The sequence below is a fragment of the Epinephelus lanceolatus genome, chromosome 8, assembly GCF_041903045.1.
Source record: "Epinephelus lanceolatus isolate andai-2023 chromosome 8, ASM4190304v1, whole genome shotgun sequence".
NCBI classification, from domain to species: domain Eukaryota; kingdom Metazoa; phylum Chordata; class Actinopteri; order Perciformes; family Serranidae; genus Epinephelus; species Epinephelus lanceolatus.
Window position 1 is genome coordinate 28291071 of NC_135741.1, and position 13545 is coordinate 28304615.

The window sequence follows — 13545 nt, forward strand, 5'->3', positions numbered from 1 at the left end:
TTGGCCCTCTGACAAGCAGGGATGTGTGAAGTTCTCATTTCCACTCTCTTTATTTATATCTCTCGCCTGCTATTTTGATCCTGCCTAGAATACAGAATTAGTGACCCCCCCCCCACTATCGCCTCGTCCTTGGATTTAGCTGAAGGGCATCTCGGCTATCCAGGAAGAGTGCTCCATTGTTTTTGTAGCTATTTAACGTCATCTGCAGCTCTGCAGTAATAGGTAGGAAATGTTAATGATGGCGGAGTTATAGGAGGTCATGGTGTTTTGTATGATGGGTGTTCAGCCCCAAGAGAGACCACAGTTGTTAGTGTCTTTTGCTTTTAGCAATTGTCTTGGGATGAGGAAGGTTTACTCTTCAGAAAGGATACTGTGTAAAGACAGTGTTCTAGGATACGGTGTGTATTTAAAAGCACCATGTTTTCTGAACTGTTTCTTCTTGGTGTGGAGCATCAGTTCTGCAGCATGCACATCAAGCACACAAAAATAGGACTTGGTATCAAGACTGTATTTTCATAAGGGTGAACCAAATGTATCACTTAGTATCAAAAACTGTCAAGTAAAGACAGCTGGCATCTTCACATTGGAAATAAAGGTCCAGTGTGTAGAATTTAGGGAGCTATATTGGGAGAAATGTAATGTTATATGATAAATATGTTTTCTTTAGTGTATAATCACTTAAAAATAAGAATGGTTGTGTTTACATTACCTTAAAATAAGGCGTTTATGTCTACGTAAAGAGCGAGTTCTCATCCACGGAGATCACCATGTAGCACTACCATGTTTCTACAGTAGCCCAGAATTAGCTATCGTGGTTAGCAACCCCTCTGCAACAAATAGCATCACAAAAACACTAATTATTTAATATGAAAATGCTTTTTTCAGTATTTTTATCAGTTTGAATTGCCAAGTCCATTTGTTTTGGAGAGACAGAGACCTTTGCAGATAATTCAGCTCCCAATAAATGTGTCCAACATGCCAAACAGCATAGGAGAAACACTGATTTGTAACATAAAACTGATTTATTCAGTGTTTTTACCAGGCTTTAATCACCTGGTCTGTTTGTTTTGGAGAGGAAGTGACCTCTGCAGATAATTTGGCTCCTGGTTAAAATCTCGTGAGCAATGATCATTAAAGAAATTCTAACCGGGAGCTGGTTGCAATCTGTAATCCTCACTGCTAGATGCCAGTAAATCCCCCTAAATCTTGCACGCTGTTCCTTTAAATCAACATTTTGCCACTTTTACATGATTTTATTCAAGCAAAGTTATTGTATGGGTGCTTGTGCTTAGACAGCACTTACCATTTTCGAGAAAGTGTGCTTCCTTTGCTAAATGAAAATGGGGTTTGTAGAAGAAAAACATGTATTGCTAAGGGTACATTTTGGTATCAGTACCAATGTTCACATCAGTATGAGTATTAAAAAATTGTCAATATCCAGCCATACATGAAAACTACAATGCAAACATTCTCTGGTACTGACAAATAATGCTTCTCTCTCCTTTTTGCTTTGCATAACAGACATGATTTTGCCTATAGCTCTCATAGCTAATAACCCCATTTTCAGACACTCTACATCCTACACACACACACACACACACACACAATACCTGGAAAAATACCTATGTGCAAAAACACACATCCATATGCACTCATAAGCCCACAGTCTTTATGCAAACATGCTGAGTTCATTCAAACACAGCAGCAGCAGTTAGTTGTATGACAACAGACGTTCGTATGTGGCACTAACAATACAGAAGGCAGTTTCAAACAAAACTCATACACAGGCAGGGATCGCATCCTAATGTGCCAAATGACAACAACCATTGTGGTGTATCACTAATGTCAGTATGCTGATAGGAGTGTTATTGTGGAGCTAAAAGGAGAGAGAGAGAGAAGTTCCAGTTCATTTCTCTAGGTGGATTGGAATGGAAATGATGTGTTGCTACGATAGATGGAGACACATTGAGATGAGGGAGTTTTAGTGCTGTGATGAGGAAATAGAGGTGTTCTGTACCATTGGCTCTGATGGAAAGGGGAACATTAAGGCTGTGTGTGTGTGTGTGTGTGTGTGTGTGTGTGTGTGTGTGTGTGTGTGTGTGATGTGTTTAAGAAAGTGTTAGATAAAAAGTATGTGTGTGTGTGTGCTGAGAGACAGACATGTGTGTCTGCACGTTTATGAGCATGTCAACCTCTCCTCTCACCCGAAGCCTCTCGTTTTGATTTTTTTTTCTCTCTCCCTCTCTGTCTCTTCACAGGGGTACAAGAGGAAAACCGAGGCGGCTAAGAAAGAGTACCTGAAAGCCTTGGCCGCGTACCGAGCCAGTCTGGTTTCCAAGGTAACACTTATGACACACAGGCCCTGGCTAAGACTGATGATGGATTGGATGGAAAATCCCTGCTAATGGTCTGGGCGGGGCTTCTTTGGGATGATGTCGTGGTGGTGGTGGAGAGGGTGGGGGCATGTGATGCAAAAGAGCAAGCCGTATTTGGAACAATACCTGATTTCCATAGGGTGCAGATGTTGGGGGGTTGGGGATTGTAGTTGGTATGGTGATATAGCTGGGGGAGGGGTCAGCACGAGCATATGGCCGAAACATCTATGAAGGATGGAGGATAGGAAATAATTGCTTCCTCATGTGCGATATGTAACATCAGGTTTCAGTTATATATGTATCATTAGAAAATACGAACCCTAAATTTATCTCACGCCAAAAGACACCTGTGTCATGTGTTAGATCATCCTCCGTCTCGTCATCTAAAACAGGAAGTACATTCAAATCAAGCAATCATATCCCTTCTCCGCTGCTTCCACCAATGACACCTTCCTGCTAATTCGGATCTATGACATCCTTTTTGCCCCGTGAATGATGGAGTCTTGTATGCACCAGCATAGTAGCACTGGGAATAAAGAAAGGCAAGGAGGAGGGCTGTGGATTGCATTGTTTAGTGCCGTCTTGTATTAACAACACACAATGTAGTGTGGGGAAGATTCCTTTTGTCATTCCATTTGTTCTGCAGGCAAACAGCCTCATTTCTCTGCCCAGGCTCCTGCATATATGTGTGGGTGTGAATGTGGTTGTGTGTGTGTGTGTGTGTGTGTGTGTGTGTGTGTGTCCCTCTCCCTTTCCCATCTATCTGTCAAGGTGTCTATTGATCATTACCCCGGCCCCAGCTCTATTCATACAAATGGGCTCCATTACCTTCTAATCAACACTGATGGCTGGAGATGAGCAATCTGACAGCTCATCATAGGGGCCTGGAGAGGGCGGGGCGGAGGTGGAGGTGGGGGTATTTTGTAGATGCTGCACCTGCTCAGAGTGATACTGTCCAAAACAAGAAAGGTCAAGTTTGGTGGAGTTTGGTGTTTTGCTTTAAATCACCGCCTCAGTTTGACCCTGTTTCTCCATCTGTCAGAGCGTCTACATGTGTGTGTGAAGTGGTGCAAAGTAAATAGTGAAAGCTGTCAAGCCGAAGATAGACAGAAAATTAAATATATACAGTCTCATTTCACAGTGAGCATCAATATGCTGAAAAAGATTTGCAGTTAGGGGCTTTGGGTGTCAACTGTCCTGTTAAAACTGTATCGGGCGGCTGCGTCAGGCGAGCCAGAGACACGTAGTCTCTCTGTCAGCTGCTCGATTCTGTAGAGAAGCAGCTGATGACAATTTTGGCTGAATCGACCAGTACTGAGGAAGGCAGGAAATGTTTAAAGGGAAATTCCAGTGTTCTCAACCTGGGTGTTATTGTCACATATTTTTCAGTTATGACTACTCGTCGTGATAACGTTTCACTCATCGCCCAACTGTAAATGTGACATGATCTTAAAGGAAAAGTTAAACATGATGGGAAATTTGCTTTCTTACCAACAGTTAGATTAGAAAATTGAAACTTCATGTGATGCTGAAGCCAAGAGATGGTTAGCTTAGCTTAGCACAAACACTGGAAACAAGGGGAAACAGCTAGCCTGGCTCTGTCAATCTAACTGTCAGCAAGAAAGTGATTAAACGTGTTTCCTTATCTCATTTCCGATTACTTCAAACCTTGTTTTTCAGTCCAACAGAGGTAAAAACAGAAAGTAGTCCGCTGGAAATCCCTGCAGCTGTTGTAAGAAACAGCACAGCAGAGCGATCCACTTCTTTATCAACAAGTAATGGAATTTCCCTTTAAGATTCAGGTCAGGGCTTCAGTTTTGTTTTAAGCATAATGGATGCTGCTGGTAAAAAACAGGGAGGGGATGTTGTGATCAGAGCTTGATGAATGATGATTTATGTGGCGGTGATTTACATGTAATTAATTGAAAAAGTTAGTTATCTCATTAAAATTCCGTTTCATTCACCCACAGACATACAACGACCCTGAACCAAAAAGTGCCCAGCAGACCAGCCAGCCCTCCCACCTGCTGCCCCCGAAGCAGCCTCTGTACAGCGTGCCCCCCCAGCCCTCCTCACCCTACCTGGGCCCGCCGGGCTCCTTCCCCCTGTCAGACCTCCAGAGCTACGCAGGGCCGCCCCGCCACACCCTGGCCCAGACCCTCAGCCAATCGCAGATGCTGCCGCCCAGCATGAGTGCCTCTCCCCCAGCTCCCTTCCAGATCAGCCCACCTCTGCATCCCCATGCTCAACTCTCCCTGCATCAGAGCTCCCTGCTCAACCAGCCAATCCGCATGCAGCAGTCGCAGCCAATCATCTCACACCAAATGGGGCTCCAGGCGCCGCTGCACTCCCCTCCTCTCAGCCAACAGGTTGGTCTCGCCATTATTAATATGAAAAAAATGAAACATAAACATGATTGAACACATAAAATATACACTTAAACACATTTCATATGGCTGTAATGCATTTCTGGCTATGATTTGAATCTTAATAATACCCATTGTCTTTAATCAGTTGCTGATATTTACTGAAAAACTCTCAATTTAACCTTCTTGTATTGTATAACAGGCCTCAAACAGACTTTTAGCATATATTTGAAGAAGGACAAAGTCCAGTCTGCAGGAATATTTCCGAAAACTTGACTTTTTTCTCTAATTTAGTGGTGAACGAACCACTTCCTCCTTTCCCTCTGAGCTGAAAATGTCTCCAGTCCAGCAGGGGGTTGTCATGGCAGTGTAAGAAGTGTGATTTTAAGACCCATTTTAACCAAGCAATGAGAGCAAATGGAAAGAGAAAAAAAAAAAGTGTCCCGCTCACTAAGCTCAGGAGCAGCTGATAAAGACCACTGGCAACATTTGGCCTCACACAGTAGCATGGCTCAGCAAACTCTAATGGTTAGCCATCTCAAAGCCAGAGCGATATATAACCCTCTTTTCCTCTCTCCCTCTTCACCGGTCTACAGGGATTCTCCCATATTCAGGCTGATTACCAGAACAGTGTTGGGGGCTCACAGTCTCCAGGGGCCCCTAACCCAGTGCACGGCCAGAACCCTGACTGGGACAGCGAGTACTGCAACAGGGACTGTGGACCCAACCACTGCGGGTGAGCTCACCACATGTTGTGTTATGGTGGTGGTGATTGTTGTGTGATGGTTATGATGGTTAACAAGAGGAAATCACTTCCACTTGGCCTTGTATGGAAGATCATTTCCACCAGTGTGACGTAAAAGAAAAGATCCCTCTAAGTCATTATAATGAGACACTTAATCAAAATAATGACTCAGTATTTTAAATGATAACAAATGGTACTAAGTCAAAATTTTGATACAGTTTCTCATGATTTTGACATAAGTAAGGCATTATTTTGAGATAATTTGGTCATTATTTTGAGTCATAATGTCATTATTTTTGAGATTCTGTCATTTTGAGGAAGTTTCTCATTATTTTGACATACTACCTCATTAATTCAAGAAAGTTTCTCATTATGTTGCCATACTAACTCATTAATTTCAGTTTCTCATTATTTTGAGATACTGACTCATTCATTCAAGAAAGTTTCTCATTATTTTGACATACTAACTCATTAATTTAAGAAAGTGTCTCATTATTTTGACATACTAACTCATTAAGTCAAGGAAGTTTCTCATTATTTTAAGATATTAATGCATTAATTTAAGAAAGTTTCTCATTATTTTGACATACTAACTCATTAATTCAAGAAAGTGTCTCATTATTTTGACATACTAACTCGTTAATTTAAGAAAGTGTCTCATTATTTTGACATACTAACTCATTAAGTCAAGGAAGTTTCTCATTATTTTAAGATATTAATGCATTAATTTAAGAAAGTTTCTCATTATTTTTGACATACTAACTCATTAATTTAAGAAAGTTTCTCATTATTTTGACATACTAACTCATTAATTCAAGAAAGTGTCTCATTATTTTGACATACTAACTCATTAATTTAAGAAAGTGTCTCATTATTTTGACATACTAACTCGTTAATTTAAGAAAGTGTCTCATTATTTTGACATACTAACTCGTTAATTTAAGAAAGTGTCTCATTATTTTGACATACTAACTCATTAATTTAAGAAAGTGTCTCATTATTTTGACATACTAACTCATTAAGTCAAGGAAGTTTCTCATTATTTTAAGATATTAATGCATTAATTTAAGAAAGTTTCTCATTATTTTTGACATACTAACTCATTAATTTAAGAAAGTTTCTCATTATTTTGACATACTAACTCATTAATTCAAGAAAATGTCTCATTATTTTGACATACCAAGTCATTAATTTAAGAAAGTGTCTCATTATTTTGACATACTAACTCATTAATTCAAGAAAGTTTCTCATTATTTTTGACATACTAACTCATTAATTTAAGAAAGTTTCTCATTATTTTGACATACTAACTCATTAATTCAAGAAAGTGTCTCATTATTTTGACATACTAAGTCATTAATTTAAGAAAGTGTCTCATTATTTTGACATACTAACTCATTAATTCAAGAAAGTTTCTCATTATTTTGACATACTAAGTCATTAATTTAAGAAAGTTTCTCATTATTTTTGACATACTAACTCATTAATTTAAGAAAGTTTCTCATTATTTTGACATACTAAGTCATTAATTTAAGAAAGTTTCTCATTATTTTTGACATACTAACTCATTAATTTAAGAAAGTGTCTCATTATTTTGACATACTAACTCATTAATTCAAGAAAGTGTCTCATTATTTTGACATACTAAGTCATTAATTTAAGAAAGTGTCTCATTATTTTGACATACTAACTCATTAATTCAAGAAAGTTTCTCATTATTGACATACTAAGTCATTAATTTAAGAAAGTGTCTCATTATTTTTGACATACTAAGTCATTAATTTAAGAAAGTGTCTCATTATTTTGACATACTAACTCATTAAGTCAAGGAAGTTTCTCATTATTTTGACATACTAACTCATTAAGTCAAGGAAGTGTCTCATTATTTTGACATACTAACTCATTAAGTCAAGGAAGTTTCTCATTATTTTGAGATACTGACTCATTAAGTCAAGGAAATTTCTCATTATTTTGACATACTGACGCATTAAGTCAAGGAAGTTTCTCATTATTTGAAGATATTAAAGCACTAATTTAAGAAAGTTTTTCATTATTTTAAGATACTAACTCATTAATTCAAGAAAGTTTATCATTATTTTGAGACACTAACTCATTATTTTAAAATACTGAGACATTATTTCGAGAAGGTTTCTCATTTTAATGACCTACAGGATCTTTTTTCATCACACTGGCAGAGAAGGACTTCCTTAGCCATGAAAAGATGGTCCTGAATAAAAATGTCTTTGCCTGTGTAAATCCAGTCCAGGACATTTGATTGTTGAGAGTATTAAGCAGTTGTCTGACAGTTACTCATTTTCCAAATGAGTTGCTCTAAACCACTTCACTTTCACACTCAGAGACTCAGACAGTATTAATCATAAACTGCGATTTCTCTGCTAAAGCAAAGCATCTCCTTGAAATTGAAATGAGTAATGCAGTAGTAGAACAATGCTATTACCCAGCTTGGAAAAAGTGTGACATCCAATTAAGTTTCCCTGTGTTTCGCTCAGCACACATTGCCTTATTGAATCAAGCTATTCAAGCAGGTACAAGAGGAACGTTGTTTTGTCTCACACCTGAAACTTGGTGTTGCTATTCCGAGAGGCAGCCGAGCTGGAAGTCAGTATCTCCCGTATTTAGAGCTGATTCATCTGTATGTCAAATGGGATCACGCCTGGGTCAAATCATGTTTGATGCTCTTTGAAGTAGATTGAGTCTTTGCTTAAACCTTCTCCCTCAGTGTCAGATCATAGTAGTTTTCGAGTTTTGGAGCGTGCTGAATTATTTCCAGTGTGTCAGTGAAGATAACTGGAGAACAGACTTTGAATTTTGACATTTGGAGTACCAAGCGATCTGCAAATTCTGACTTTTGTATTTTTTCTCTTTAGTACTGATTGATGTCTGTTGTTTGTCGACAGCTTTAATGTTTTGGCACTACTTTCTTAGCCAGGTCTTCCTTGAGATAGATGTCATCATCTCACTGGGATTTCCTGGTGAAATGTAGGATAAATATCATCAAATGTATTGTCATGTATCCAGACATGCGTTAATGTTTTTTTTTTTTCCCTCAGCAGTGGCATGGGAGCTCGGGACAAGCCTCTCTACCTCACTTGAAGTTGAAAGACCTCCAAATGTCAGACTCCAGGGAGCTTTCCACCATAACAACGACGTCATCGATGTATCTGCTTCAACACCATTTCGGTTTTTCTTTTCTTTTTTTTTTTCTTTTTTTGTGACGGATTTCGAAAATCCCAAAGACTGCTACAGTAACTTCACCTATTTGCCAAGCACTTAGATCGGCCAGAAGCCCAAGGCACTTGTCTTGCTTTTTTTTTTTTTTTTTTGTTCAGCTTCTTTCCCTTATCATTGAACTTGATTTTTTTTTTTGCGGGGGCAGTGAGCTTTAAGCTCATGCCAACATACTGGAAATGAAGACCAAAAAAAAAAAAAAAAAAGTCTTCTCATTCTGTTTTGAATTTTTTAAAGATGCTCTCTCTCTACTCTTCACTCCATTACCCTGTGTTTGCCATGGACTGCCCTCATCGGGGAGGTGAAATGCTCTAAGCATACTCAAAGCGTAGGGGTCTTGGGTAGAAAAGCTAATGCAGGAAACTAGAATATAGTCACCTCAGCAGGGGTGGATGTACTTCAGGACAGACTGAAACACCCCGACTGAGTAAAGCAAAGCAAAATTATAATGAAGATAGTCACATACACTTAAGACATTTGTAAATCATCCTCGCCCCTAGTAAAGGACTCCCTTCTTTTCCTTTCTTTCTCACAGAGTGATTGTAAATATCACCAAAATGGATCCCTCTTATGTGTGTATTTAGCTGCAGTCCCTTGCTTTCTTTTTTTTGTTTTTTGTTTTAAACATCCTTTTCGTTTGGTTATGTGATTTTCGTGCAGGCGGATTCAGTGAGGGAATACACACACTAAAAGTTGTGTTGAAACTGTGTTCACTGGTCTTGTTTCTCTCCAAATGCGCGAGAGAGAGAGAAATGCAAAGACTGTAAAACGCTCCATTTCCTCCTCAAACTGGCGGAGCTCTGATAGAGAGTGTCGCTCTCTTCACACGGCCTCAGGACGTTACAGAACTGTAGAGGTCAAAGGTTGATACCTCTCCTTTTAGCTCCTCCTCCTCTCGGGTCAATAAGGGCCACAACCCCACCTATCCCCCCTCCTCCTCCCACCTGTAACCCCGCCCACGTACCCGTAGTCCTGACACCACTTGTACAGGTGAATAAAGAAAAAAAAAAAAGTTGCTAAATGTGAAATGTTACTAAAGAAAAAAAAACATAACAGTGGGTTTTAAAGTTTTTGACTAGTTTTATTAGGTGTTTTAGAAATTGTGTTGAACTCATCTTTATCATTTTTTGTGAAGAAAAAAAAAATTCCGAAGATATTTTGTTTTTCACTGTAGCAGGATTTGCGTTTCGGAGGAGCAGTCATGGGGGTAGATATTTTAAGTTTGTGTATAAACCTGCCAAATGTATTTCTTTGATTTGTAAAGCCAGTGATGAGAGAACCCATTTTGTTTTTGTTGAGTATCATTTGTTTTACAATATGGTCATTCTATTTAATTTGGTTGCAGGTTTCACATCTATTTATGAATGATATGAAGTAACATTTTGGCTTATTTTCATCAGGGTGCATTATTATTATGATTATTATTATTATTATTATTATTATTGATTAAAACAACATTATTAGAATAATAAATATTTTTTCAGAAATTGTTGTTGGTGCAGAACCAGTGCACCAGCATTAGATTCATTTTGTGTCACAAATACTTCTTTTGTTTTCTTTTGTCTGTAATAAAATGTTTAAAGTGGAGAAACTGATGTGCATGTCTTCATTTTATTTTATTTACTGATTCCTGACACATTCATTAGTGATGTGAAAAGTGGATCCTGATGGCTGCAGTTGCCAGTAAACATAACTTTGCATTCGCCTGCACACGTCTGAGGTTAATTAGGAGAATTATCTTTGATGTCGTAGGAAAGTTAATGTGCTATCACGTGGCTCATTAGGTGAGGAGCTTATAGGCTGCACACCGTACCTTTTAATGAACTTTAACCTTTCCACAGTTTTTTTTTTCTCCTCATACAACCAGACATGATCAATATAGTATATCAAGCAACATTTCTCTGCCCGCTGGTCGTGATGTCTGGTAAAGGTGTGATGATGAAACTCAGGCTTGATGCAGCAGTACACGGTCTTTCAGAGAACTACCTGAGAAGAAAAATAGGACTGCCTTTTACTTATGAATTTCACAGTTGGATTAAAGGTAGAATAGAAATGGAATCTATCATCACTCCCCCTCCCCCTTCTTTCTCTCTCCATCTTTCTCCCTCTCTCCATGATGATGATGGCGATGACGCAGTGCCCCCTACAGCTGATTCATAAAATTTACCACAGTGTTTCGCAGCTCTAATCTTAGAATCAGTTCATTATAGCGGCCTCAGCTGTACACCTTGGACATGGTGAAGTGTGATACTGACATGTTTTAATGATGATAAAGGACATCAAAGGGCCTTTATTTATACTCTTATTTACTGGGTGGATTCCATATGTGAATGTGTGTAACAACGTGAGCATTACCAGGAATTAAAGAGGGCATTGCTCTCAGCAAAAGTATCCTTAAGAATATATTTAAAAAATACACTCATGAAGATACATCTGTGAGCACATGGGGGCAGAATATCCTTTAAATGCCAACAAGGGAAAGAAAATGAAAGATTTCAAACTGCACGTTGATTCAAAGATGGATGTTTGATATGGAAACACCACTATGGCTGATTGAAGCTGTATGGCAGCAGTAAGGTGGTGGACTGGACCTCTCTGCTGTTTCACCTTCTCTTATTGATGTTCCTCTGTCTCCATCTGCTGGTGACACTCAGCACTGGATGTGGTGTGTCTCTGCTTCCAACATCAAACATTGTACATGTTTCAGAAATGCAATTTGAGAGATATATAAAGAGAAACAGAAGTGTTTTTTAAGGGGAACTGTTATTCCTACGGTCTGAGACAGTCCCAAAATATTAGTAAACGGTGCTAAAATAGTGCAAGAACTCAAATTTGTGATGTTACCAAGTACGCATGCTCCTACTATGCACCTTGGACATGAAACAGTCTTCAAAAAGATTAGAAAAAATTTTGAAACACTTTAATCCATTGATGAATTTAAGGACATCATAGAGAACATGGTGATAGAGACATGTGCTTGTTGTTCTTGAGAGGCCACTATGTTTGAATAGTTTGTATAATATGTTGTATTTGTTGCATTTAAATGTGTTTTGATTGGCTGCTACCTTGGGCAGGTCTCTATTGTAAAAGGGATTTTCAATCTCAATGGGACTTCCTGGTTAAAAAAAGGTTACATAAATCAAAGTAAATAAAGTCTGGAGCTGCTCCATAGACAGAGAATTGACAAAGATGTTCTTGATTACACTGAGAGCACTCAGGGGAATGTTCTGAGTATATGGGTGCATTTTCTGTTTCAGAACTGAGAACACTTCAATAGAAAAAAGCTCATTTAAGTCTAAAAAATATAATCCAAACATTATGTGTGTCCACAAAATCAGTCTCCCACTCATCGTCTATGGAGCAACTCCAGACTTTATACCCTTTGACATCACAAGTTTGAGACTTACTTCTCTGGTTTCTGGCTTCAAGACTCATGTTCACATCTACTGACTCAACCTTCCTAGGCCATGGAAATAACATATTGGAAGTCTTTATTTAGGTGGTGTATGTTCTCCTTTAAGTGTGTCAGATGGTGCCAAAAACCATTTAGTCTATAAGACTAAAAAACTGGTAGTTCAATTAAGATTTTGTAGTGAACCTAGCCAAAAATCTACCATTGACTTTCACCCTACTGGCAGGATTTTTCTTGTTCAATGAAAAATAGATCTCAAAGACTCAACATCAACAACTAAATTATGTATAATGATTAATGATGATGTGTTTTGCTGTGAAGTTGACTCAATCTCACCTCAGCTACATGCAGATGTAGTTTTGCCTCAGGGGTCATATCAGAGTGCAAAAAGCTGCAGGAAACTGTGAAATATTATACGTGTAGTAGTTATTTAAGTCTGTAAAAGATATTTTAAAATAGTATGTTGCATGTTGAGGACTGCTTATAACAAACTTAAGTTACGTTTATGTTTACTTTCTATGGAAATACCAAAAGTCCTGCACTCCTGAGAATATTAGGTTCGACTTTACCTGAATGTGTGACCTGATTTATTATTTCACAGATTAAATGAACTGGTCAAGTCCCTGTAAGATGCCCTCCCTCCCTTTCTGCACAAGGTATCAAAATACTCTATACGTCACTTGTGCAATATTGCCTCCTTGTCTGTCCAATCTCCCATCACTAATATTGTCTCCAGCAGCTGTGATACTGGTTCCATCAGCAGCCATCAGACCCTCTCATTTCCTCCTCAGACGGATATGAACTCTCCTGACAGCACAGGCACCGGCAGCGCCATTGTCTGACGGCCAACAAACAAGACAAGACAAACAAGAGAGGACAGAGCGTTTCATACAGATCACTACCCAAACACTTGATGGCTGAGATGATACCGCCGTTAGAGGACATTTTGAGAAAATCGTGCCTCGTGAAACATCCTCATTTGGATAGGAGCTATCTTGTGTTTTGGGATTGCTTGTTCTATTAGAAAGTGTTATCTGCAGAGAGGCTGGGGCTGGCCTTTTGTTAACTGATGCAAGTACATTATTAGGACACTGCGTTTACGCAGCAGTGAGGAATCTGATTTCGACCCTCTAAGGAACACTTCTTTTGTTGTGCTGCACAGAACACAAACAGTGAGGCCAGCTTTGAACAAAAATATGTTTATTGTTACATGTACCTGCCATGGTCACTGACATACAAGAGTCACAATAACTGACACATAGGTACTTTCGATTTCCAAGATTAAAAATATGCTAATAGAGTTTTTTTTTTCTCTATAACATTTTCATTAGGCAAATACCATTAAAGGCATTATCAGTCATACACACAGTACACAGAGATACAGTATGTTGTGCGTAA

At 38.6% G+C, this 13545-nt stretch overlaps 1 protein-coding gene across 4 annotated transcripts in view; it reads left to right on the top strand.

Annotated features, from left to right (window-relative positions):
* Nucleotides 1–10326, top strand: part of LOC117258893 (TOX high mobility group box family member 2-like) — a 102624-nt gene extending 92298 nt beyond the window's left edge. For 2 of the 4 annotated variants that reach the window (XM_033630113.2, XM_078170129.1), the window contains 4 exons: nt 2259–2339; nt 4346–4744; nt 5338–5477; nt 8561–10326. In XM_033630113.2, the coding sequence (XP_033486004.1) occupies nt 2259–2339; nt 4346–4744; nt 5338–5477; nt 8561–8600 (660 nt within the window). In that variant the 3' untranslated portion in view covers nt 8601–10326. Of the gene's footprint in view, nt 1–2258; nt 2340–4345; nt 4745–5337; nt 5478–8557 lie in introns of all 4 variants that reach the window. The other 2 variants (XM_033630112.2, XM_033630114.2) reach the window with 1 other exon arrangement.
* The last annotated feature ends 3219 nt before the right edge of the window (nt 10327–13545 follow it).